The 27738-nt window shown below is 39.2% G+C and overlaps 2 protein-coding genes across 3 annotated transcripts; one reads left to right on the forward strand and one right to left on the reverse strand.

The window, feature by feature from the left end:
- Positions 1 to 1735: 1735 nt before the first annotated feature.
- Positions 1736 to 22880, forward strand: slc26a5 (solute carrier family 26 member 5). 2 transcript variants are annotated; one of them, XM_030148677.1, is made up of 18 exons: positions 1738 to 1915; positions 3087 to 3378; positions 5726 to 5865; positions 6076 to 6186; positions 12284 to 12462; positions 12769 to 12933; positions 13815 to 14050; positions 14175 to 14322; positions 16005 to 16118; positions 16363 to 16440; positions 17643 to 17738; positions 18414 to 18520; positions 19337 to 19406; positions 19501 to 19593; positions 20460 to 20558; positions 20804 to 21010; positions 21097 to 21151; positions 21976 to 22880. In XM_030148677.1, the coding sequence occupies exons 2-18, from the start codon at positions 3218 to 3220 to the stop codon at positions 22113 to 22115; spliced, it is 2199 nt and encodes a 732-aa protein (XP_030004537.1). In that variant the 5' UTR covers positions 1738 to 1915; positions 3087 to 3217; the 3' UTR covers positions 22116 to 22880. The 2 variants fall into 2 exon arrangements, with proteins under 2 accessions (XP_030004538.1, XP_030004537.1); XM_030148678.1 differs by lacking the exons at positions 20460 to 20558; positions 20804 to 21010; positions 21097 to 21151; positions 21976 to 22880 and adding an exon at positions 19679 to 20251 and having other exon boundaries at positions 1736 to 1915; positions 19501 to 19623.
- On the reverse strand, positions 22851 to 27546 carry psmc2 (proteasome 26S subunit, ATPase 2). Its single transcript, XM_030148681.1, has 12 exons — positions 27372 to 27546; positions 27032 to 27069; positions 26841 to 26922; positions 26633 to 26732; positions 26012 to 26143; positions 25809 to 25881; positions 25580 to 25675; positions 25236 to 25400; positions 25061 to 25148; positions 24210 to 24412; positions 24008 to 24104; positions 22851 to 23117 (listed from the first exon to the last, which is right to left on the reverse strand). The coding sequence occupies exons 1-12, from the start codon at positions 27439 to 27441 to the stop codon at positions 22960 to 22962; spliced, it is 1302 nt and encodes a 433-aa protein (XP_030004541.1). The 5' UTR covers positions 27442 to 27546; the 3' UTR covers positions 22851 to 22959.
- Between the last annotated feature and the right edge of the window lie 192 nt (positions 27547 to 27738).

Raw genomic sequence — 27738 nt, forward strand, 5'->3', positions numbered from 1 at the left:
TCATGAACTCCAGTAAATCCACCGACCTTTTAATTGTGACCTTTCCATTACAGTGAGTGTAAAACCTCTTTCATTTATGACTCTGACAACCACGCATTCTTCACATGGATTTCTGTGTCTGCGATTCTGTGAAGACGTTTATCACGTACAGAAAACCCAAAATGAAATCACGTGACTGATGACGTCAGGCCGGCTCTGCTTCATCATCCGCCCAAACCTGCCAGAGAGCGACACGAGGTGAAGAGGTCTCACTCGGATCTCAACAATGGATGCATGTTAACAACAAGTAACTAACAAAACATTCTCACTTACGCTGTTAAAAGCCACGACAATAAATTCAGCTGCACAGCTGATAGTTTACTGTCATGTTTTGATCGTGTGCTTTTTCAGCTTTTCCAGTAAATTGATGTAGTCAACACTTCACTGCAAATATGTCATAGGTAATTCCCCTAAAGCAAAGGTGTCAAAAAATATGGCCCGGGATGAATTTGCAAAGTGCAAAAATTACAATGAAGATGTTATTAGTCAAAGGTGTCAAACTCATTGTAGTTTCCAACTCCAAATTTGTAACAATATTATGCCTCTTACTAAATGTTTTTTGTCTTTAAAGAGTCACTTTGATGCGCAAAGTACATGTAGAAATGACAAACTGCGGCATAATATTGTTTTAATTGCTTAATTTTCTGAAGAAACTACAAGTTTTTCAGGTTATTGAAATTGTTGGTGAAAGGATAGTTTGTAAATGTACATTTTCATGATTTAATTCTAGCATTAAAACAAAGAGAAAAGTTTGGATTTGTCATTATTTATAGGCTATTATATTATTTTACTGGTCCAGGTCATTTAACTCATAAAGACCCAAACATCTATCGTCAACCAAAAGCATCTTCTGATCTAAACTGTTTAATACCTGTTTATCCACTAATCCTATCAATACATGTAAATAATTGGTATAAAATACAGTTTGTCATCTTTTCATGGTCATCAGATATGACCCATTTGGATGTTCAGAGGCTCCGTAGTGAACATGGAAACCCTCATCTTTTACAACACTGATTCACCAGTAAAACCCATGGAGTTGGATCAATAACAGTGAATGGAGACATTTGTTTTATGTTCAGTTAATGATATATTTTGCTGAAAATGTCCCTCTCTTCAGTTTTCTCTGTTTTTGACATAATAACCTTTGAATTTATCTGAGCTTCAATGAAAATCTACATGATCAGTGAACTGAACATTGAAAAACACCAGATTTTTATTGAAGAAGTGCAAAATAAAGAGTATAATATTACAATAAATGGTGATAAATCATTTAAGAAAGGGTAAATATCGAGAAAAATTTGTTTGTGGGTCTTTATGGGTTAAGATCAAATTAGGATGTATGTGGAGTTTTACATCCCTGCCCTAAGGTGTAAAGAGGGAAAGAGGTGAAACTTGGTGCTTCTTTGACAAAGAAATCAGAGGAATCAAAGTGAACTGCGTTACTATTTTGAGGTAGTGACAAAAATTCAGTTCAGGCCAGCCTAATTAGTTTTTTCCCCCTAATTTCTCCTTATTTCTTGAAATTTTTTTAAATGTAAAAGAAGACAAAAAAAAAACCGTATTCATTAGGCCTACGAAAATCAGACATCTTCCAAACAAGAAAGGAAACATACAGTACAAATACGAGTCTAATCTTATTATTTGGGACTATAGAGGCCTCACCAGGGCCTCAACACGCATGCGTGAGCGTCGTCGCCCTTGAACAGTGTCGTGAGTAAAGTCAAAGTAGTGGTTCATCTGCCGCATAGAACATCTCAGTGTGTGGATCTGTAAGAGCTCCCGGACGTGGCTGTTCGTGAAACTTTAACCGATAAGGTCAGATAATAAATCCATATTCTCCTTCATCCAATACAGAAGCCGGAGGAGGACGGAGGTAAGAGCTTCGATGCTACTAGCATCTGTGTGTGTTGGCTGTAAATGTGGACAGTAAAGACTAAAGACACAGATAAAGGCTCCTATCTCACAGTGGAGCTGTGGATACTGAGTCCTGACACTACAACATCACTGGGAATAAACAGTTTTAGCTCACATTTGAATTAAAACCCTTCAATTACTGTTTAGTTTTTATTAAAATCGTGTTAGCTAGCTAACGAACAGAAGAGGAAACGGGAAACAGAAGGCGACGGTTGGGAGAAAGCTGAAGGCACAGTTGTGAAATAGAAATGTGGGAAATGTGTGACTGTTGTAACGTGACCAGCTGTTTGATTTGGAAGAAAACTGCAAATAGTCAAATATCCTCCTAATCCAGTGTGTCCACTACAGATTATCACGTCTACAGTAGCATCAGTAGCCCCTTAACACTGGTATTATCATTCATCTGCGTAGCTACTTTAAATGGCTTCTGTTTCTGTGAAGGAGTTAACAGTTAACATCGAAAAGGGCATGTTAATATCATTTAACATTAATCCTATACAATGAAAATACATTTTGTGAAATATTACTGTAGTTGTACACATAGATAACATACTATTACAGCATCACAGTACTCACTATTCTGTGTATTATAAAAAAAATTTCAAGTTATACACCACCACTTATATTAGATGTAAGATTTCCCATGACTGTGAAGGCAGCATTTCACACCATGTACAGATTATACTGTTAACTAACAAGACAGGAATGTTATTTGTTTATATGTGTTTGTCTTTATGTCACATGTTCCGAGCATAAAGGTGAATAAAACCAGTCTAATGTAGTTGCAGAAGACTGGACTGACAAAACATGTGATCTGACTTGAAGTGAGGGACCAAGACGTCTATTGCAAACTTTGTCCCAGTAACATACATAAGCATGCTTCCATTAACTGGCTAAAAAACAAATATTTGTTTAAAAATGAGGTAAAATATCTGGCCAAGTCATCAGCCCTGCATGTACAAGTGACGTTTGGCTTATCAGCATAGAAATGCACAAACACGAACCTGGCCTGTTATCATCACTCCCTGTCTGGATTTCCAAATGTAGAGTGACGTAGCAGTGAGATAAAAAGTCATCATGCTTTGTGTGGCTAATGTGCCTGGTCTTGTTTTCTTTTTCCCTCTGTGCAGGTTGAAGCAGTGCAAGTGACACTGATCATCGGTGATGGAATGAAGATATACCAGCCAGGACAATGACACACAAGAAATAGTGGGAGAAATACTCAATCAAACCTGAAAAACATACGGTTCCAGTTGATACAATGGAGCAAGAAGAGGCAGCAGTCGGGGATGACGCACAGTCAGAGCTCACATATCACATAGAGCGTCCTGTATATGATGAACCCTTTGTCCGCTCTCAGCTTCTCCACCGAAAAAACAAGCAGTCCCTTGGACTGCGACAGAAGCTGGCACAGCAGTTCCAGTAAGTTCTCCACATTATGTTGTTGTTAATATGTGATTGAATCTGTTTATTGTGGACCAAAAAAAGTCAGAGAACAAGTAATTAAACATGCGAAAAGTCAGTAGAGCTCTGAGTCTGTGTGCGGTGATTACACTGATGAATAAAAATATGCATATGTATTGAAAAAAATTATCTTTACATAGATAACGCACATTGTATTTTCAATTTGATTTCCAATAGCATTGATAATTGGTAAATAACTGATGTCATTTATGAGGTAAATATGTCAGTCATTGGTTCCAGTTTGTATGTTGATAGGATAGATTACTCTCATATACGACCTCTGTGTCAAAGAAAGTATTATTTGTATTTTTTGCTATTGGGCATGATCAAGTGGTTATGTAGGGTAAAAAAAAAATGTTCGGATGATAATGAGTCGGTCAATATTTATCTGGCACAGAAGTGTAATACATGGATGGAAAGGGTATTTTTAGTGCTTTGAGGCCATGCAAAGACATTTTTCAATTTCAGCCATTTTCACTGAAATCTTTGTGAAAAAGTTGCCAAAATTAACTTTTCTGTAGTGTCAGATATATTGTTGACTGGAACTCCTGCAATTTTGGTGAAAAAAAAAAATTAATCTGTGTAGGATTGGGGGATATCAGTATGAAGGGAAGTCTGGTTACGTAGGGTAAAGTGATTATGGTTAATACGTAGGGTAAATTCTCAAGTCCTCTAGGCTGGTAATCAAAATTACCTGTCAAGCACAAATGGTTTAGTACTATCCCAATATCATGCTTGGAGTGAACAAGTATAATGTTTAAAACCTATAATCAATAAGGTTGAGATATAAACCAGTACTCACCTGTGCAAGTAAAGTATGAGACAAAAATTTAAATGTGGACATCAAATATAGTCTTTCAGAACAAAGAAAATCAATCGACTCTTTTTTTTGTAGACATCATTTAGAAATAGTAAAGTTGGTTTTAGGACTCCCAGACAGTTATGTATCAGCTACAAATGACAAAATAAGTCTATCTGAAAGGGTTTTTTTTACCCACCATGTTCGTAGTCCCCTTACTGTGCCCTATTTTCAGACATAACATTTAAATAACATAACATGAAACAAAGCATTGTCATCACTGGGTTTCTCTATAATAATCCTGTACTACCAGTTATCACCTGCTGCTTATGTGAGCTACAGTTATTTTACTTGTCATTAGCCAGGTCATTAAGGTTTTAATGCATTTCTCCCTGAGGTATTGCATAGAGAAGAAAACCATCAAGTTTGATTAATTTCAGCCAATCAGTATAGTAATAATGTCATGGTTTTAGTGAGATTAAAATGCTTTTCTTATTAGAAAGAAATGAGTTTTGAGAGTGAGGCTGTAGGCAGTTGAAGGTCTCCATTTCCATCGTAGGCTTTAATAGATTTGTGAAGACTGTCCACTACTGAGGTCACCGGCAGACTGTTTTATTAGCTCTCATTTTCACATCCTGTCCGATGTACTGACTTACTGTGATGCTGATTTCATCCCTGCCTTTGAGAGTCAGTCACATATTGACAGATAGCATTATATCATGAAGTCTGTTCCAAGCCACACCTTCCTCTAGATCTTGGCCCTCGGTCTTTGTGAGAACATGAAAATCAATATGAAAGTGAGCCTTAATGACTCATCAGTGTTCGCTCATAAACTTGTGTCTAATCTGAGGGTATAAAGATGATTATACGAAGTAGTGTGAGGACATAATTTGTTTTCTTATTGTAGCTATTAAGTTCAAGTAATGAGTTGTGATACTTTATTTGTATTTAGTCTTTCAGGTTCATATTTGATTTCAGGTTCATTTTCGTAAGTTTTATGACTGCATGAGCCATTTTAGTTTAGTTTATTAATTTTAATTTAGCTTCTATTTAGTTTTAGTATTTGTTTTGATTTACTTTTTAATTAGTTTCATTGTTAGAATAGTTTTTCTGGTATTATAAGGAAAACCTTGATTTATTGTAGCTGCTGACAGAATGTATAACATCAGATGCGGTTTATAAAGCCATGGCATCATTGGTCCAATGCTGCACAGATCCATTTTATTCTTTTATTTCCCTGTGAACCGTTAACATTGGGACTAAAAGGAAACTGATTTTAATTTCAGTTTTGCCTTTTTAAGTTGTATTGGGTGCATTGTTTTTTGACGTTATGTAATTATTGCTTGTCACTACTTGTTTTGTGTTTTGTTTTGTTGGGCTTTTTTTTTTGGTTTTTTTACATTTAGTTTAAGTTATTTTCCTGAACTTTAATAAATCTGGTGATGAGATACTATGATTTAACCAAATGATTTCTTAAAAAATGCTTGGTCTTTTCTGTTTTCAAAGGTGTTCATCTGAGCGAGCCAAAGCAGCCGTTCGAAGTTTCCTTCCCATTCTAACATGGCTGCCCTCGTATCCTGTGAAGCAGTACCTTTTCCAGGATGTGGTCTCAGGTCTTAGCACGGGAGTCGTGCAGCTCCCTCAAGGTCAGTTCTCCCACAGTCCCAACAGCACCGCTGTGTTTAACAGTAGCCACGAGCTAAGCCAGGCGTCTGGAATGACATGAGGGTTAATGGTGCGTTGGGCCTTCTGCCAACTCCTGAGGGGCTGCTGTGTGCTTCACACTGTGTTTGCTTTTCTATCTGTGACTCTGAAAGTTTGTTGACATCTTCCACTTTCTCCCCTCTGGCCTGCAGGTCTGGCCTATGCTATGCTGGCGGCGGTGCCTCCAGTTTATGGTCTGTACTCATCGTTCTACCCCGTGCTTCTCTACACCTTCTTTGGGACATCTAGACACATATCCATAGGTGAGTGAAAAGACTATAAAAGAGTTATAGCTGTGAAAGCAGTAAAATACAATACTTCAATACACCACATTGACCCTTACCTTGAAAAAACCTCAGTGCAGGGTCCCAAATATTGTCAAAGATACCACCTCTGTTTTCATTATAGAAGCAGGGTGCTTGCGCAGGTCTTGAAAGTCTTAAAAAGTGTGGAATTTTGAAACGCTGTTTTCCAGACCTTGAAAAGTCTGGAATTTTGTGTGAAAATCTTAATAAAGAATGGAAGAAAGTTTCTCTCATAGTCGAAGTTTAGAGTATGCTCAAAGGCACATAATCCTATAACATAAGAAACACATGAGGAAAGCATATTAGTTAGTTAGTTTCAGTTTATTTGGAATATGTAGCAAAACAAAGTAATCCTACTTTAGTCCTTAGAAATAAAACAGGTTGCAATAAAACATGAAAAATTTACTTGATATACAAACTTGAAAGCACAAGCAAAATATGACTTCATTTGCATATTCGATAAGGAGTTGGAGGAAGCATAACTTGTAACACTTATGAAATATAAAAAACCTGATATGATTTCATTAACTGGTCAGTACTGGAATGATTCAAGTGAAACTTGTTTGTGTGATATCCATACACTTTTGTGATTTTCATACATTTTGAAAACGTTTCTGCTAGTAAAACATCATTTACTCTGAATTATGCATTTATTCACTCATACATGATCTTTTGTACTACACACAACAGGTACAATCTCAACCAAAAAGGTATGTACGCAAGTATAAAAGTACAAAAAAGTCAAGGTCTTGGGGGGGGGGGGGGGGGGGGGGGGGGAATTGCGGTTTTGAAAAAGTCTGGAAACTAGCCTGGAATATTTATTTGGATAAAAAGCAAGCACCTTGTAGAAGCCTCTCCAGAGTGTATTTGCAGTTTCAAATCACACTTGGGTACATAATCTATTTTCGTGTGAACACAGACACACACATGCAGTACTGTGAGTATGTGATCAGGTGACAGGTGACATTGTTCCCAATTCACAATCTTACATAGATCATGAAGAATAAAAATGTGTGTGAGAAAGCATGTTTATTAACTATTTATGCTTATATGTGATCATTGTACGCATTGATATGAGTAGCAGGGTGAAATTTCACTGATCCTACCCCTCCCCAAACCCCCCTCTCATCCCATCCATCCAGCTCCTTTCTGTTCCTTGAAGGTTCTAAGTCATCTCAGATGTCAGCCATAACCTTTAAGTCTGTCAGACAGAAGGCACGATAAAACCAGACCCACTTAACCTTTTTAAACAAAAGAACTGATCTCAACAGAGCAACAGGACACTGTTGTCTTCACTTTCAACTAGACTCTGACCGGAATTTCTCATAAATTGTGGTGGTAATCGTGACCATGGAGTTCTGGCAGAGTGAGAGGGAGTAACAGGCCTGCTGCTGTTAGAGCACTGGGCAGGATAAAGTCACGACCCCACACCCATGATCAAGTTACAGTCCACAGATACAGTGGACATTCGGACACCTGGCAGCGGTTAGACTGAAAGCCAGTGAGGCTGAGGAGCAGTGTGTGGATGAATCAGTTGTACTGGGCAAGGTGGTGTTTGGTTTGGTGTTGCTCTGTAAAGGCCAACATTGATAGGAGAGTCTGTGTCTGGATGACTGATCATATTAAGTGAAGCTTTTAGCATAATATGTAGGTTGTGTAAGTAAAGGTCTACTTCTACTCGAATTATAACTTCGAGGTTTTTGAAACTTGCATGATTGTGGTCCCAGTTTGTTGTCTGATAACACATGTATTGTATAAAATTTCTAACCTTGTGCAGATATTTAAATAATGTTTTGTTAAAGACCTGAATCTGATACCATGAGCCCCATGGAAGTGGTGATTTTATCTTTGCAAACTTGGAGATTTAAATGTTGTCAAGTCATCACACAGTGCACACACACATAATGCCATCCATTGAGTGTAGTATGTTTTAGAGAGATTTGCATTTATATGAAATGCAGTGTTTAATACTGTTACATCATTAGTTATTTCTCTGCATTGATCAAAGTCAGGAAATTAAGTATGTTTAATTATTGAACTTAATGGCGTGACAGAATTTCTTCACATTTGTCTGAAATGTTAACTTGGCCTTGAGAATGAATGAATGAATGATGATGATTTTGGCAAAAGGTCAAAGTTACTGTGGCCTTATTCATTTTTGGCCATACGATCCACTTGGCATATATAAATATAATAGGATAAAATAATGAGGCTTAACCAAATGGTCAATATCTCAATTATCATATTTTCTAAAATGACTTTTCTTCCATTATTCAGCACCCACTCCTCTTTTAAAACAGTCTGTAAGTGAAGACCATATGTTTCTGTTACTTACAGTGATAAGTATTACCATTTATAGTAATAATAATAATAAAGTTTATTTATATAGCACTTTTTGCAGAGAGGTTTCACAAAGTGCTTTACAATAAAATCAGAAGTAAAATACAAAGGCAGCAAAACACACAGATAAATACACAGGTATAAAAACATACAGCTCGGGGCCACAGCTTGGAATGCCCCGATCCCCTCTGTTTTTATAAGTGAGTGCGGGGGATAATCAGCTGGCACTGACTCGAGGATCTAAGAGCCCGTGGAGGGTTGTGCAATTCTAGCACCTCTAAAATGTAGACAGGGGCTTGGCCATTTAAAGCTTTAAAAGTAAGAACTAAAATTTAAAATGCATCCTAGAAAGAACTGGGAACCAGTGTAGTTCTGCTGAAATCAGTGTGATATGTGCTCTTTTACTGGTGTGAGTTAGAAGCCTTGCAGCAGAGTTCTGAACAGCCTGAAGACTATGAGGATCCTTCTGGTTTAGACAAATATAGAGGCTGCTACAATAGTCAAGGCGGGAAGAAATAAAAGCATGAATGATCATCTCCAGTTCTGCTTTTGACCCCAATGCTCTCAGCTTGGAAATGTTCCTCAGATGGAGGAAGCAGTTCCCTATTAGTTTTTTTTTTATTTTTTTTTTTATCTGAGGCTCAAGCAACATTGCTGAGTGAAAAACAACACCCAGATTCTGAAGACTCAACTGGATGGGCAAGTCTAGAGAACCCAGGTGATGTCTGACTAAGGGGAGCTGATTTTCCAGGGCAATAATCGAGAGTCTCAGTCTTGTCTGAGTTAAGTTGTAGAATGTTGTCACTTAACCACTGTTTGATGCAAGTCAAACAGCTGATTAAGGAGGACAGTTTATGTAGCTCTGAGTCTTTGAAGGAGCAGCACAGCTGAATATCATCCACATATAGATGATAGGAAACATTTTTAAACTGGCTAATTACTCTCCCAGTGGAAGAATGTACAGTGCAAACAGAATTGGCCCTATAAAAGAGCCCTGTGGTACCCCACATGTCAGGTGTGCCATTTCAGAGAAAATCTGATTTGCAAGTACGTTAATACTTCTTCCAGTGAGGTAAGAAACAAACGATTTTAAAACAGAACCAGGTGACCCTAGTTCCTGAAGTTGGGTAATCATAATACTATGATCAACTGTGTCAAAAGCAGATGAAAGGTCCAATAAAACAGGAACTGTGTGTTCACCAGAGTCAGCTGCCATCATAATGTCACTGGAAGCTCAGATCAAGGCAGTGTCAGTGGAGTGGTTTCTGCAGAAACCAGACTGGAATTTATCCAGGACATTATTTTCCTCCAAAAAAACTACAAGTTCCTCCAATATTTTCTCTAGTATTTTGGACAAGAAAGGAAGCTTAGAAATGGGCCTATAATTTTTGAGCTGTGATGGTTACAGAGTTGGCTTTTTAAGTGTAGGTTCCACAACTGCAGGTTTAAAAAAGCTAGGAATTATACCAGTTTAAAGTGAAAGATTTATCAAAGTGACAACAGAGGGGGCAGTTGCACTGAAGACAGTTTTGGTAGGGAGGACATCAGTAGGAGATGAGGAGGGTTTCATTTTGTGCTGCAGTGATGTCCTGATGGGTCACAGGGTTAAAAGACAACCAGTTATAAGGTGAGCACAATACACCAACAGGGTTTGAAGAAGGAGAAGACGATGGGGAAATGCTCACCCTGATGTCTCTGATTTTATCCACAAAGAAATTAAGGAATTCATTGCTGTCTGCTTTATAGTGTACTGGAATTTGGGGGACAGCAGGTCAGAGCAGAGAGTTGATGGTGTTAAATAAGACCCTAGGATTGTTCTTATTTAAAGAGATGATTTGAGAAAGAAATATTGGGTCCTGGCGTTCCTCAACATTTCATTTAGAGTGGCTCTATGTTCCTTTAGGTGGAGTCGTTGAACCTCTGGCTGTGTTGACTTCCACAGGCATTCCACCTTTCAACAGTTTCTTCTGAAAGAGCGAATGGAGTCATGTATCCAGGGCTGAGGCCGTTTTACTGGGGCACAACTCGACTTCAGCACTGACACTGTATCTAACACATTCATGCTTTTCACACTTAATATCTTTTATTATATTAATCTGAACACTTGACTCCGTATATGAGCCTGGACAGATATTGATTTCAGAGGCACTAACTGTAGTTTATGTTTGCAGTCACAGAAAAAAATAATTAGACCATCCTTGTTTTCTTCAATTTCTTGTTCATTTTAAGGCCTGGTACAATTAAAGGTACATGTGTTTGGACAAATATAATGATAACAACAAAAATAGCTCATAAGAGTTTAATTAAGAGCTGATATCTATCCATTTTCCTTTTTTTTTTTTTTTTTTTTTTTTTTTTTTTTTATAATAACCAAAATCACTTCAGTTCTTACATCAATAGTTATGGCATTGTACTGCCAAAAACAAAAACAGTGCTTTTAGGCATTCCATGTTTTCTTTTCTGTCTGTTTTAGTCACAGGATGCACACAGGAGTTAGTACTTGATTGCATAACCAGTGTTTCTGATGACTTTTGATGATCTGATAATTTTTTCCGTGACTGTAACTACTAAAACATACCTTCACATTACATGCTGTGAAAAACTTAGTTTTTATAGCATGTAGCCAATCCTGGACCTCCTGCTCACTTGACCATGTCTGTACAGAGCAAAGACTGATTCTCAATAATAGTTTGGAGGCACAGCTGTCTCATTTTATAATAACATGGACATTGGATTCAAGTGTTTGGTATGTTTACCATGCCAGCATTGTGGTTCCTTTTCTTGTTTCTTCATTATACAACTGGAGATTAAGGATTACCATCCTTCAGCCTTTTTCTCAGTATTTCTTTTACTTAATCTTTGGGTTTGCCCAGTGTTATAATGTTTGATTTGTTGCTTTTTATTCTGTTTTGAGTTAAAGCCAGCAGCCTTTTCACATAGCTGAAGTGATCTCACATTGACTCCATAATGAGCTCAAAATGCCACCTGCCTCCGTCCCACAGAGAGTTCAGTTAACTATCTCATAATTCACTGTTTGACTCTGATCAGGATCATGCGTTGTTTTAATGTACTTCTTTGTCCCGAGTTGATGTGATCAGCAGGATTACTCTCATCAACCTGGTTCTGGCTACTCTAAAATCTAGAAAGAATTCAAACCTTTATATCAGCTGTAAAGTTTGAGTTTATCAGACAACTAGTGAAAGCCAGTCTGAAACAGGAGGCTGGTGCTTTAATTTAAAGCTTCAGTGCACTGTACTTCTTGGTATTAGTGGGTAAAATTGCATCATTACACTTCAGTGTGATGTAATTATAAGGAACTGACTGAAAACAAGTGTTTATAGGCTAACAATACTAACAATAATTTAGTCAAACACAGGTGATATCAGAGCAGTATGGGGGTTAAATATGTGATTGACAGCTTGGATCTCAATGTGACATTACCACTACACACAGAAGCAGCATGGTAGTTCCCATAACCGTGATATTTTGGTGTCACTTTTCCATGGCGGCATGAGACATTATCAGGTCATCTATCTTATGTTTTGACTCCGCCAGAGAGAGAATAACTGCAGAAGGAAGGGATGCATTTTCATAAACCCCCCCCTCTTTTTTTTTTTTTGGTGCCTGTAGCTTTAGGTGATGATTCTTTAACCAGTGTAAAAAAAAAAAAGACAGATGACACTGGATTGTGTTCTTGTTCTTGTGTGTCCTGCAGGTACCTTTGCTGTGATAAGTCTGATGATCGGGGGCGTTGCGGTGAGGGAAGCCCCAGACTCTATGTTTAACACGCTACATGTAAATGGATCCAATACTACAGATCTAGACGTGGTGGCTCGTGATGCCAAACGGGTCCAGGTGGCTGTAGTGCTCACAACCCTAGTGGGAATCATTCAGGTCAGCCTCAAAACACCACCACACTCAGCCAAACTAGAGACACGGAAACTAGTGTTTTGGTGCACGAACATGTTGTTTGTTTTGTATTATTATCTGCCTCCAACCTCACAGAGCAGCTGGTGTTAATTTAAAACATCACAGTAAGACTATACAGATCTTTCTCACGCTCAGAAATCACTGTTTAGTCAAGACAGCGTGATTCCTGACTCTGTTGACACATCCACATCTTGATTTATGTTTGTATTTGAAACAAACCAAATGACCTGCTGTTACCTTACCTTTTTACTGTTTTCTACTTTTTTTCAGTTTGTCTTAGGTCTTCTCAGGTTTGGTTTTGTGGCTATCTACCTCACAGAGCCTCTGGTGCGAGGCTTCACCACTGCAGCGGCTGTGCATGTAGTCGTCTCCCAGCTCAAGTACCTGTTGGGGGTGAAAACGCAGCGCTTCAGCGGGCCTCTCTCTGCTATTTATGTGAGTTTTAATAAAACAGTATGTAATTTCTGCCACCAGGGGTATCTTATGTGGGAACATAAAAATATTGTCTCTATAAGGGCTTAAAGGAGTATCCCTGGAGTTGTCAGAATTTACTTTTTTGTGTGTTTTTAAGGGTCCACACTGATGATAGCCAGGGCTATGTTTTTGGGTCACTACATGAATCGGCATGTATTTTACTGCAACCGTTAATGCTAGTATCCTCCGGAGACCCAGGAAAGTAAATGCATATATTTACATTAAATGACTGTCTTGATTGGAAATAGCATAATGCAACACTTTTTTTCTTATACATTTTTTCTTTTTTCTTTTTTTTTGTGGAATTCCCTTCACAGTGGACATCATTTTTTGTTTTTAAGTGAAGCTGTGAAACTCTTGTTCTGTACAGAGGACAAAAATGTATTGCCGGATGTATTGAGAACTATTTCATCATAAATTTTTACATCCATCAAAGGCTTCCCCATAAATGATACAATTCATGATTCTGGATAGAGATAGATGTGAACTAGAACTTGACTGTGGCACATAGTCACAACCATGAGGTCTAGTTTTTTCTCAAGTGTTTGTGTGATGCATAAAGAAGATGAAATAAGAACTGTAAGTGCAACGATGCAACAACTGTCCTGGCACAAGTGGTATCTCACTTATAACAACTTTCAGCTCAAGTTTCAGATTAATCTGAGAAACTGAGAGAAGTTAACCTAACATTTTACATGATGAGAACTAAGGATCAGACCGACAAACCTAATAGAAATGTGTGGATGCATCTACAAAGAGTTCCAAGCATTATAATAATAAGTAAATGATAACTACTCTTTTCTGGTTCTTACAGTGTCACTTTTCTGTCTCTTTTGCTTCAGAGTGTCAAAGCGGTTCTCAGTGATATCACCAGCACCAACATCACCACCCTCCTCCTGGGCCTCTCGTGCCTAATCTTCCTGTACGTGATCAAAGTCCTCAACGAGCGTTTTAAGAAAAAACTGCCTATTCCAATTCCAGGGGAGATCATCGTGGTCATTGTGTCCACAGGGGTCTCATACGGCCTGTCGCTGTCAGGCGTACACAAGGTGGATGTGGTCGGGAACATACCAACAGGGTAGGGTTCAAATGTTTTAGTTGTAGTAGTTTTTGTCTTTGTCTCCACATGAAAGTGAATATTTCAGAGATTAAATATATGATTACACAGTGGGTTGGACATGTTGTTTCTTATCTGTTCTCAGGCTTCTCCCTCCTGCCGTCCCAGACTTCTCTCTGTTACCCACTTTGGTCACAGATGCCTTTGCTGTGGCCATCGTAGGATTCTCAATGGGCATTTCTCTGGCCAAGATCTTTGCCCTAAAGCATGGATACAGTGTGGACGGCAACCAGGTGAGTCTGGAAACGACTGACTGAGAGAGAGTCCAAGTCCTGTCCCTTCCGTTATTCCCCATGGAACATCACTTGAAAAAAGAATTCCATTACAGTCAATTACTTTTCGATCCTGTTTGAATTATACCATAATTTACACATGATGTTTGTCAATTTTAAAGGGAAATTTGCAAGTCAAGAAAGTCACATTCTTTGGTAAAACTGTTGAACTATTAGACTGTGAAAATATGTACAGTCTACTCTTGTTATACCACCAACTTCCGTTCACGGCCAAATTGGCGGTATAGCGAAAATGGCGTTACAACGGGTTGCGTCCATAATGTGCATGTCTTTACTATATGATGTCTATGCTGCCTCCGTTAACCCGTTCTAATTGCGTTTCTAAATAAATCTTGATTCTGTTATGTTGTAAGGCAGGGATCGGCAACCTTTAACACTCAAAGAGCCATTTCGACCCGGTTTCCACGGAAAAGACAACACTGGGAGCCGCACCTCGGAGGTGCCGTGCCGCGACGCTGGCGGTATAATGGTCGGGAAATCAATGGTATAAGTGTTGTTTGTGCATGGAACTGGGCTGGCGGATGGCGATAAGCGGAAATGGCGGTATAACGGCGGGCGGTTTAACGAGAGTAGACTGTACATAGAAAGACTACTGAAGGGCACCACGGTGGCTAGAAGCTAGAAGGTTCCTGGTTTGATTCTCAGTCCGGACAGAGTCAGATGCCTTCTGTGTTGACTTTACCTGTTCTCTCCACACCATGTGGGATTACTCCAGGTCATCCAATTTAAAGACCCATGAAAAAAAAAAAAAAAAAACAGGTATGATGAAGATCTGAATTTGGTCCCTGACTGTCTTTAATGGCAGTTCGCTGCTCCCAATGTCTACTACGTCTAAATGGTAACTGCTAATGCTAATGCTAGGTACTCTGTGTGTATCTGGATGTGTAAAATACACTTATAGAATTTCTCTATGGGGTTATCAAAGCGAGTTGACCTTTAACCTTTTTCATACCAGAAAGTCACTCGGGTGATGTCATTGTAATCGTCTCTCTCCACGATCAGGTCAGAGTCACTGAACATGTCTCTGCTGCTTCAACGTGACCAGACTTGTTGTGATTTTCTCCTCTTTTAGTACTTTTTTACCAAACTTTGGAAGATTAAGGTAACATGCCAAACCACGGGCCATTTTGGTGTTGGTGATGTGTATCACATGTGACCTGAGATGCAGTCCACTCAGCTGTTCAACACAAAACTAGATGTTTCTTGAATATCTTTATCACAAACATAACTTTCTTGACATTTAACATTAGCTTTTAAATTGACAAGTATCACATGTAAATGGTGGCACCATTCAACAGGATCAAAACAATTATTTTTGTCTCACTACTGACAACTATTAATATTTTTTCTGAAGTTGGGTCCCATGGGACACTCTGGAAGGTTTGGAACTTCAGCTCTCTGTAGAGATGAAAACATTGAGCTGTCCTGGGAAAAGCAGGTTGACCAAATCAGTAGGCTCATTTTGCAGTACAGTAGATAAGTAAAGGAAGTAATGTAGAATGCAGTAGGAGGTTAAAGGGATATACCTTCTGTTCATCATCTGTGGTAGACTCCTCTGTGTATGATGATTATTACCCTAAATGATCATTACCAAAAATTATAATTTGTTGTCCTGCTTTCAGGAGCTGATCGCCCTTGGACTGTGTAACTTCATCAGCTCTTTCTTCCAAACCTTTGCCATCACTTGTTCCATGTCAAGAAGTCTGGTGCAGGAGAGCACTGGAGGAAAAACACAGGTCATACACAAACACACCAACACACCTCTGTTAGGACATGAGGCATTCTCCGGCTTCTGACCCTCAATGTAACCACGACATCTGAAAACCTCACCCTTATTCAAACCCAGTCTAACACTTAGACCACTCACAGTTCACCTGCGGGTGTGACTGATTTATTTCCTGTCATTACATTAGTTGGTGCTGTAAAACTAGGATGATAATGAGATAATATTGACTCAGTTGTTGTGCGTCATGTGTTCAGATTGCAGGGCTGCTGGCCTCCATGGTGGTGCTGCTAGTGGTGGTGGCCATCGGGTTCGTCTTCGAGCCGCTACCTCAGGTGGGTGAAGCTGATGACACAGACTCGGCAGCTGTCTGTCTGGATGTATTTAATATCCTGTCTGTGGACTAAACAAACTAATAATTATAATGATCGTCCTGTGTTCCTCTGTTGATTTATCCTTTGTGTTCTTATGGAGTCTTATGGTGTATGGGGTCAGCAAGCAGATTATGCTGTTTTTTTATAGAGCTATCTTAGAGAGCGGGCGACACGGTGGTGCAGTGGTTAGCACACGTGCCTCACAGCAAGAAGGTCCTGGGTTCGATTCCAACACCAGTCGACGAGGGGTGGGACCTTTCTGTGTGGAGTTTGCATGTTCTCCCCGTGTCTGCGTGGGTTCTCTCCGGGTACTCCGGCTTCCTCCCACAGTCCAAAAACATGCACTAATAGGTTAATTGGTTAATCTAAATTGCCCATAGGTGTGAATGTGAGAGTGATTGTTTGTCTCTATATGTTCAGCCCTGCGATGAACTGGCGACTTGTCCAGGGTGTACCCCGCCTTCGCCCCTATGTAGCTGGGATAGGCTCCAAGCGACCCCCGTGACCCTAGTGAGGATAAAGCGGGTTCAGAAAATGAATGAATGAATGAATGAATATCTTAGAGAGCCTCATTAGATATGGCATCACAGCCTGGTATGGCAACTTATCAGTCCAACTGAAGAACAGGCTGGCCAATATGCACAAAACAGCAATGAAGATTATAGGTATGAAAGAATAGAAATCCGTAGATAATCTGTATAACCAGTCAGTCATGAAACAAGTAACAAAAATCTCTTCAGACCTGACTCATCCATTGTCCTCCGAATACGAACTTCTTCCATCAGGAAGAAGATTTCGTACGCCAAAGTGCAGAACCAACCGCCTCAAATTATCATTTGTCCCAGCGTCCATTAAGCTGCTGAACAATATTGAGAACTAGTGCAATAGAGCAATGTGCAACAAACACACAGCACTTTAGCACTTAGCACTTTTTTCTCTCCCTGCGCTTTAGGCGTCTTTATATGTTCTGTGTTGTGATTATCATGTGTAGTCCATGTCTGGTTTATATGGCAGACTAACTGTCTTTGTTATAATGTGTCCACGTGATGATGTCTTTTATCTTGTCTGTGAGGCAATGATATGTAACACTGTGCCTAAGATGAATTTCCCCCAGGGGACAATAAAGTTTATTTTACTTTACTTTTTCTTTTGGTATTTCTCAGACGGCGCTGGCAGCCATCATCATGGTGAACCTGTTGGGGATGTTTAAGCAGTTCAGAGACATTCCTGCTCTATGGAGGACCAGCAAGATCGAACTGGTCAGTGCATCAAGCCATGCACTGCAAATAAATTACACTTAAAAAATAAATATATAAATTAGTAGGTGGATCACTGATGTAATTAAAACAGTAAAGGCTGTTGTTCAAAGAGATAAACATCATTTTGTGCAGATGGGCCATAAACATTTATTAATGTGTCGTATTAATGGTGGTTACTGGAAGTATTGTTTATCAGTGATTCATTTGTTTATTTTCTTTATTTAGTCAGGTTGGCTCATTTAGATCAAGATTTAATTTGCAAGAGAGACCACAGTACAACATCTATATTTGCATACATGTTATTAAATGGATCAATTAAACAGGGCAGCAAACACACAGACACACACACACACACACACACACACACACACACACACACACATAGACACAGAATTAGTTAAAGCTAATTAAAACAGTTACAAGAGTTAGAAGTAGATGCTAGTGGGCTATGATAGTTTCTAGTTTTAAACTATGATAAGTCATTCCAGTATTATAACACAAAATACTGGAGAGCTGTCCTCCCCAGTTCAGGATATTGTGTTGTATATTGACATTGTACATCAGTCACTCGCTAATGTGTGACAAAATGGTTTGGAAGAGAGGATGTTGCAGTTTGTGTCCTCTATTTGACACCTGATGCCTGGGTTTTCATGTCGCTGTCTTTTTCTCTCTCAGACCATCTGGATGACAGCCTTCATAGCGTCTGTGCTGCTGGGGCTGGATTATGGCCTCTTGGTGGCCATCACATTCACCATACTCACTGTCGTCTACAGGACACAGAGGTACTGGGGAGTTGTGTTGTGTTGTGTTATGTGTTATTATTCCTCTTATAATCTTGGTCCACTGTTTATATTTATCAACTTATTTAAGGCAGCGTATGACTCATCACAATTCTTTTTTCAAATTCGTAAAACCCCAGTGATAGCCTAATTATCACTAATCAATTAGTCTTTCCGTGCTTATGCACCTGAATCCCTTCCCTCACAGTGAACAACTTCGAAGATGACTCCATCATAAAGACAGTCCACTTGTTTTTGTCTGCTTGGAAGTTTTGTTGCGAAGTGCATTGTAGGAATGGGAATTCCATGCAGAGACGCACAGATTCGGCAAGAAAATGAGCCAGATTGCTACAACGTAAAATTATATAGTCCACCAGGTCCAAAAGGTTGGAAAAAAATGTATGATGAAAGTCATACACTGCTTTAATGTTGTTGTATTATAGATTTTTTTCTGTATCATTTATCATTGACTTTTCAAGGTCAGTTGAGGGTCTAGATTTTATGATGTTAATGTTTGTTAATGGATTGTTTTATTTTAGCTGCAACTTCATGCTTTCATGCTACCTCATGGTTTCTGCAGCCAATCACATTTCCACCTGGAATGACACATGCTGTATAAATACATTTTTAAATACATTTTACTTGTTATTGGCTGATGAAGGCCAGAGAATGCTCAGATGATGACAATTCAGCTGCTTGTGCAAACACTAAAACCAGTTTACTGTAGAATAAACTGACCAGTTCTATAACTTTCCTCTGGATAATCTTGACCGTTTGTGTTCTGATGTGAATTCTGTGCTATATTTACCTGTCTTTCAGTCCTAAAAGTGCCGTCCTGGGCCATGTTCCCGGTACTGGGCTGTACTATGATGTGGATGAGTATGAAGAGGTGAGTTTGGCAGAAGACAAAACAGTTCTGTCTCGCTGCAAATTTTCCCACAAAGTGCTGCTGTAACGACCTGCGTCTTGTGTTGTGTTTCCAGGCCACTGAATGTGAGGGGATTAAGATTTTCCACTCCAACTCTTCAATCTACTTTGCCAACAGTGACCTTTATGTGAACAGTCTCAAGGAGAAGGTAATCTTAGCTGCTCTGTGTGTGTGTGTGTGTGTGTGTGTGTGTGTGTGTGTGTGTGTGTATGTGTGTGTGTGTGTGTGTGTGTGTGAAGCATGTGACAGAAGAACTGTGGGTGAAGCCATTTTGATGGGGTCAAATACACTCTCCAAATATGGATGACAGGAGGATTATATAATTCTGTGTCCACTGAGATTGTGTGAGTGGTGTATCAAGGGTTTGAAAGGGGCATGTAACGATTAAATGATGAAAAACAGTTTATGTTTATACTGTTACTGACTTTATACTGTATCTTCAAGTCTTAGGTTGTATATGTAATACCAAAGACTTTTTATTGTATGTAGTAGTTTGTCCTCTTCAGAACATCAACACTTCAATACAGTGGAGAAAACCAACACAAAATCCTGTTTATAGAAAATAGGAAACAGAGGAACAAGAAGTTGGGCTTGGTTTCTAGGCTTTTCTTCCTCACATTTTTATTTCTGAGCAAAAGCAGATGTTACCTCTGTATGTGTGTAACTGTTTCATCTTGAAGCTTGTACATAAACTTATGCACAGGTTACATTTACATCAACTTTTTCATGATGCGGTTTATACCAGTTAAGGATAGACAGAATTTACCAGTGCCATTATACTGGAGACATACATGTCCATAAAAACATTAAAAAAAAAAAAACTATTTCAGCATTTTGGATAGGGCTTCATTGGACAATTATTTCCTTTAAATTAACTTGCTGAACATTGTTCTACAATTTTGAATAAATGAATATCTACAAAATATCTGAAAACTGAAAAAGGTAAAGGTCAGGGCATTTTTTTCCCATGGCCCAATGATGCATTTACATATTCTGTTGGTGTTGTCTTAACAGACAGGTGTCAACCCTGAACATATACAAGCTTTCCGGAAAGCTCATAAAAAACGCATGGCGAACAGCAGCCAGAGCTCACCTCTGAAGAAACGTGTAGAGGTGAGTCCACTACAGTCTCACCTCTCAGACCTCCTGTGTCTGCTCCTTCTCTTCTGTTTGCTGTTTACATAGTTACTTTTTGTGGAGTTCTACTATGTTAATGACTGTCTGAGTTTTGGTGAGATTTAGTAGATTTAGATCTTCGAGGCCCCCCAGTGGTAGTTTTAAGAACACACTCTTGCCAGAAATGACTAGTGGCCTGTTTAATCCTCTCATCATAACACGGTTTTAATGACTGGCTGAAGGACAAACAGCACGGTGTGACCCATGAATTGTTATCCTACAACCACGTGGAGGAGAAGCAGAAGAACGGCCAGCTGGGAGACAGGCATGGCGAGTCCGACTCTGAGGAGACCATCTTCATCGAACCCGTCAGCTCTGTCCGCTTCATTATCCTGGACTGGACAGCGGCGAATTTCATCGACTCTGTGGGAGCCAAAGCCATCAAACAGGTGATTTTTATTTTTTTTTGCTGCTCTTTCATTTACATTCTATTAAATCTCTGCACCAGAGTCACTGAGTATATCTGTCCTTGCAGGTCATAAAGGAATATGCAGCTGTGGATGTTCAAGTGGTTATAGCTGGCTGCAACAGTAAGTCCAAGGCTTTAGTGGATTTTTATTTGATGTGGGAACATTTGTCTCTTTATCTTTTCTTAGCGTTGCTTAACAAAAATTCACATATGGCATTATTTGGGGTGTGTTGAAGAAAGCAGGGTTGTAGACATTGGATGTGGTGTTCAGAGACATAATGGGGATTAATTACCGATAGTAAAAACTTTGCCATTCTTTACTTGTACATAATCTGTTAGTGACAGTCATTGTTGGTAATTGTTTTGTGGGGTTTATTTTTTCTTTTAACAGTATATCCTCCTGAGATCCAGCAGTGCATTTTTGTCCTCTGTAGGGGACAAGAGTTTCACAGCTTTACTTAAAAATGAACAAAAAACAAAACAAAAACACTGTCCACTGCAAAGGATATTCCATAAAAATAAAATAAAATCTGAAAAAACTATTGCATCGTGCTGTTTCTAATCAAGGCAAGTATTTAATGTGAAAACCAAAACCTTTTGTTTTCTGAGACTCAGGAGGATATTGTTTTTGTATAACTCTTACTGTCCATGCTGCCTTATTTCTAGATAGTTTTGCCCTTTTTTCATTTATATATTTTTTGTTGTGGTACTGTACTGTCCTATTGTACAGTATGCTCTGTGTCCAAAACAGGATGTTATTTTTGTTTTTACGGCTTCTCCACCATCATGAAATATAAAGCACAATGACTGAAATATAGTGTATTCTGAAATGAGGTGTGAGCAGGCCTGTTTTTGTTATTAAATTCCCTGAGCCAGGACACAAAGTGATCTTTTTTATTTATATATATCTTCTAAACTGATCCTGTCCCTTCTTTAATCCATAAGGAAGTCTTCTGGCTGAGCTGGACACCTTACAGTTCTTCACTGGGGTCGTGACCCCAGAGATGCTGTTCCCGACTGTCCACGATGCCGTGCTGCACTGTCAGCACTCACATCCTGGCCCCCCAGCTGCTCCAGTCACCTGATGTACAACCACTGTCCCCACGGTGATGGCACCAGTAACATCCTGATGTGCACAGCAGATCTGAAAGGTGATGCAATCACTGCTGAACGTCTCCCCAAGGACGTTCAGCCAACATGCTGGAGATGAAGCCAACAGTTCTTCGTATTGAATATAGGAGTGTTTGTAGTCGGTGAATGTTTTCCTCCTCATTTAACACTCCAAAGAAGTTCCCATTTTATTATTTTTTTTACTGTAGCCAATCAGGACTGACTTTCCTGCTGACATTCCTACAGCCTGACCCCTGTGTATCCAGCGAGGGGGGGGGTTGTTTCAAGTGGCACTTTAACTGTTTTTAGCGTGTCTGTGAAATTCAGTGTTCAGCCTGTCTGAGTGATGAAGCTCAAACGACTTTTATGACTCTGGTTTGTATTGGAAACTGCAGAGACGTTTGCTTCTCTGTACCATGCTGGTATCAGATGTTCTTCGTTACTGAGATCTTAAACCTATGGGGTATTTGTGTGTTCCATTTTTATCTGTGTTTCAGTGTAACTATGTATTCAAACCACCAGTTTGCAGTGTCACATCATTGTTGTAGTTGTGGCTACATTTGCACTGCTGTTTGAGGTGTTTTCTGTAGGTGGAGATGTTTTAATATAGTGTTTCCCTTTATTATAAAGCTTTATTAATGTTAATATATAAACACAGGATGCCTTTCACACTCGCCATGTGGAAATTTGAAAATATTCAATGCAGAGAATCATGTGGAATAAACTTTATTTTTAAGTAATGACAATGAAAAGAATATTTTTGACTCAGTTTTCTGTTTCTTGTGACAGTAAAAAGTCGAAGTGGACACTCTCACACACTCAGTTGTAAGTCATGTATCTTGGGGTGGCGCTGAACTTGGCGTAGGACTTGATGACCTTATTAACGGCCTCCAAGAAGTCTTTCTCTGTGGCGATCTTTCTGCGAGCTCGAATAGCAAACATGCCTGCCTCCGTGCACACACTGCGGATCTCAGCACCTGGCAGGAAACACAGATCCTGGTTACAGAACATCTTGGAAATTCATGACTAAAACTGCAGCACTGAGAATTTAATGAGTCTTCATGTATTATGGAAATGTGTCGCTAACTATTTCAGTCAGTGTTGCAAAGTAGTTTTCAGGATGTGAACGCATGATATTAAATTTGCTTTTGTAGAATTTAAATTTAACATACTGTGCACTTTTAAATACCCCTTGGCCAAATAGAGCAATTACATCGTTGAAAGGGCATGTCACCATTTGACCTTGAAAAAGTAGGTCATGGTGACCTGTTTTAAATAGGCTTCTGCTCCATGTCAAGATGCATCCATAGTATACATTTGGTACAGATATCTCAGTGCATTCTTCAGATAATGCGACTATGTTGTTGAATGGACAGACAACAAAATGATTACAATACCCTCTGGCCAAGGGGTAAAAACACTTTCAAATATTGTTATCCTACTTACAGCTTCATTCTAACATGAATCTGCTTTCAAAGGTTTCTATAAATGCCAAATAAATTCTAGTAGTAGGTAAATTTATGAGTTGTTTTTTTTGGGGGGTCATCTGAAAACTTCAGTAACAACCGTGACAAGTTGGTGTCACTGATGTTGACCTTCAGATGGAAACATCAATATAATAACCAACTACTTTAACTCTATCTGTTTCATCAGTGCGTAAGGTGAAACCACACCAATAACACTTATAGGAAGTAAAACATAAGTCAGTACTCTTTAGAAATGTTCAATACTTTACAAAAGTTCCTATCAATCTGGAATGATCAGAACAAAATGATAAAAAGAAAAGTTAAATGGAAAAAGATCAGTGTGTTGGCTGGACGTTGACAGGATTTGAAAACAGACAGAGGTTATTGTGGTGTCATCTTACCGGTGCTGTTGGGACAGAGACGAGCCAGAAGCTCAAAGCGAATGTCTCTCTCCACACTCATAGAGCGGGCGTGGATCTTGAAGATGTGTGTGCGACCCTGAAACAGGTGAAAGAAAATATATAAATCCAAACACATGCTTTTGTGACTTGTGTCTAATAATTGTGTATTGGTGTTGTCATGATAATGATGGGTCCAACTCACCTCCAAGTCGGGCAGACTGAACTCGATCTTCCTGTCCAGACGTCCTGGTCTCATCAGGGCCGGGTCCAGTGTGTCGGGCCTGTTGGTGGCCATCAGTACTTTGATGTTTCCACGAGGGTCAAAGCCGTCCAGCTGGTTGATGAGCTCCAGCATCGTCCTCTGGACCTCATTGTCTCCTCCCGCTCCGTCGTCAAAACGAGCACCTGACAGGTTCAGAAAACAAAAGGCACATGTTACACACTCCATCTAGCGGTATATGTGTTACCAGGGGATTATAATTATTCAACAATTCAGTTCCCTTACAAAACATTTTTTAAAAATAAAATTCAGTTGGATAAATCAGGATTCAGGCTTCATCTGTTCATCTTCAATAACATTGTTTTTGCAGGTATTCACCTGTTAAAATTAGGATTCTTATGAATTTTATTTTATTTATATTTCAGAACTCAACAAAGTATGAATAAAATTGTTTTTTGAAAACACTTTTTGTCAATGTTGTTATTTTTAAATATGCTTCATAAATAAATTGGACTTGATGGCATTTAAAGCAAAAACTAGTCACATAGTTCAATTTATTGACATTCAGCTAAATGACTGTATGGAACTGTGTGAATGTGAGTAGTTTATGTGTGTTATGAAAATAACGGGCAAAGTCTCATAAGCCCACACACCATGTCCCAATATGCTATTTGGAAGTGTTCTGAATACATTCTTATTGAGCTGAACACAGTCTGTCCAGTGGTTAATGATTCTGTGTTGGTTTAATCGTGTTACAACATGGCCAGTTTTTTATAAGTGAGACTCAGGTTAATGCCTCTTTAAGGTAAGTGGTTGCCTGGGTTGAATCTTACCTCCAATTGCATCAATTTCATCAAAGAAGATGAGACAGGCCTTCTTTGTCCTGGCCATTTCAAACAGCTCTCGCACCATCCTGGCTCCCTGTGAACAATGAACATAATAATAACGTGAACAACAATTTAGTGTTTAACATTCACAGTCTGTGCAGTTGCTCCTCTGTGCACTCACCTCTCCCACATACTTCTGCACTAGCTCAGAGCCAATGACTCTGATGAAGCAGGCATCAGTCCTGTTGGCCACGGCTCGAGCACACAGGGTTTTTCCTGTACCAGGAGGCCCAAACAGCAGCACACCTTTAGGAGGCTCAATACCCAGATTGACAAACCTCTCAGGCTGAAAGGCAACAAAGACAAAACGAGTAGATATGTGAGACAGGCAGGAGCTCAGTCTATAAAACTGGATAATGTATGATTAAATTAGATAGAACTTTACAGATCCCTTGGGCAGATCCCTCAAGAAATTAAGGATGTATGTGTATGTCCATGTAGTGAATGTGAGTAATGAGCACTCACATGCAGCAGTGGGGTCTCAACCACTTCTCTCAGCTTTTCAATCTGCTCTTTACATCCACCAACGTCACTATAGGTCACATCAGGCTTCTCCTCCACCTGAGGGAACAGAGATTATACCATAAGTTTTTTTTTTTTTTTTTATATTTTCAGTCTTGATGCTGACGTTTTTCCTACAGGCTTATGAATGGCTTATGCCTGTCCGTGAGTGACTCCATTCTTGTACACGCACCTGCATCATGGTGACAGTTGGGTCAATTTTTGGAGGCAGAGGAATGTGGATCTGATACTTGTTTCTGTCAACACTGGAAGAACAACAGTGACAAAAGCAGAGCTTTAAAATCAATAAATGTAAGAGATTTCACATAGCCACAGCAGCTTTAAAAAAATTAACTAATCTAAGTCTAATACAGTTAAATCATGTATTTGCATTACCCGACTCTCATGCCCTCCTCGATGTCAGTTGGTGCCACCTGGTCACTCAAGTCCACCACAAACTTAGCAAACTGTTTGACATTAATGATGTATTTGGGATCCTCCGAATCTGCATTTATGATCTTTGTGCACCTAGTAGATAAAACAAAAATAATTCTCAACTTCAGTGAATCATTCACTCCCACAAGATTAAAAAACATGAAGGTTACAAAAATGTTAAAAGTTGAATGTTAGTTTATTCAAAATGCTTTTCATTACCATATTTGCATCTTTTTAAAAACATTCACTATTGTTATAAACCCATAAATTGTCAAGGACTTCTTAATAACATTATTTATGCTTTTAAGTTTTAGATTTGTTATGTCTGTTCTTGATCTGACAATATAAATGCTTTAACTTCAGAAGATAGTGGATTTCTTTACATCACCTAAATTGCATGGGTTCCATAAGACTTAGGCAGGAAATAGAACAACTCTGCTGAGATTTATTTACCATCTTTGATACAAAGTCCATATAAACTTCAACACTGAAATAGTCCAAAATTTGGCAAAAATACATATTAAGTCTAATAATGTCATAGCACCTAAGCCCTCCACAGTCCTAAGACATGGCTTGCATTACCTTGCCACCTGCAGCGGCTGCTCACTCTGCAGAGTCTGTTTGTCAGCAGCCAAATCCCAGAGTGCTGGTGGGGCCAGGCCTGTGTCTGACTCCTTGATGCCTGTAAGACGACACAACAGAACCTTGAACACAACACAGTCTGAAGTCCGCAGTTTACTGAGAAAATGTGGGACATGTTTATGTCGTTGTTTACAGCTTCATCGCCCACCTGTGAGCTCGTTGATCTTTTTGAGCAGTTGCTGGATGTCATCTTCTACTTGTTTGATCTGTCTGGAGTAGGTGCTCTGACCCTGAACAAACAGAAAACACCGGATTAAAACTACTGGCCGAAACTAGAAAAACTTAAAATCAATAAAAGACGATACTGCAATATATCTGATTGACTGCACAGGCACTTACATATGTTTTCAGCAGGGCTATGTCCCCTTCATCCAAAGCTGACGAAGATAAAAACACACATCATGAGTTTGCACTTCAACAGTGGGCCGCTAGCATCCGATGCCCCTTCAACAATGTTTATTTTAATAGTTCAGACTTTCAGTTTCTCTTTGGCTCTCATCAGTAACAATGTTAATAATAACCCTACTCAAAAACGGGCCTTTTATTTGTCAAGTAAAAAGGAAGTTTGTTTTACCGACCTGAGCTAACGTTAGCTAAACGGCTAATACCGACGTTCCAATTTAGCTACCGATATTATTTCTTACACTGGTTTAAAACAATTATGACATTTTAGGTATACCTCTGATAGGTGAGTCATCTTTTTCATCTTCCTTAAGCTTCCTCTGGTCATCACCTAAATAATCCGGCATGGTTAAACTCGGGACAAACACTTAAGACAAAAACGCTCTGCTTCGGCAGTTCAACAGTACAATTACACAGCAGCTTTACGCTTCCGCCGCTGTGTGCGAGACACCGGAAGCACAAGTCGGACTGTTATTGAGAACGTACAATAATTATAATATTTTCGCAACTTATGATAGGGTAGCTGTAAATCGTAGTTATTAATATCAGAATAAATCTATACAGTTTTAATGACTATGACAGGGTTTAGCAAAGAACCGCTGCCAAAGACACCTTCCCCGGAGATTAAATGTGGCAGACCCACA

Source organism: Sphaeramia orbicularis, chromosome 12 (genome assembly GCF_902148855.1).
Source record: "Sphaeramia orbicularis chromosome 12, fSphaOr1.1, whole genome shotgun sequence".
Lineage (NCBI taxonomy): Eukaryota > Metazoa > Chordata > Actinopteri > Kurtiformes > Apogonidae > Sphaeramia > Sphaeramia orbicularis.

What these genes read in the sequence shown, in the direction of transcription:
- slc26a5 (XM_030148677.1), top strand. Translation starts at nt 3,218, where the DNA reads ATGGAGCAAGAAGAGGCAGCAGTCGGGGATGACGCACAGTCAGAGCTC. An exon ending in AGTCGTGCAGCTCCCTCAAG is followed by an intron (nt 5,866 to 6,075) that starts GTCAGTTCTCCC and finishes TCTGGCCTGCAG; the next exon opens with GTCTGGCCTATGCTATGCTG. An exon ending in ACAGTGTGGACGGCAACCAG is followed by an intron (nt 14,323 to 16,004) that starts GTGAGTCTGGAA and finishes TCCTGCTTTCAG; the next exon opens with GAGCTGATCGCCCTTGGACT.
- psmc2 (XM_030148681.1), bottom strand. Translation starts at nt 27,441, where the DNA reads ATGCCGGATTATTTAGGTGATGACCAGAGGAAGCTTAAGGAAGATGAA. An exon ending in AGATGACTCACCTATCAGAG is followed by an intron (nt 27,070 to 27,371) that starts GTATACCTAAAA and finishes TATCTTCGTCAG; the next exon opens with CTTTGGATGAAGGGGACATA. An exon ending in TGAAATTGATGCAATTGGAG is followed by an intron (nt 24,413 to 25,060) that starts GTAAGATTCAAC and finishes TGAACCTGTCAG; the next exon opens with GTGCTCGTTTTGACGACGGA.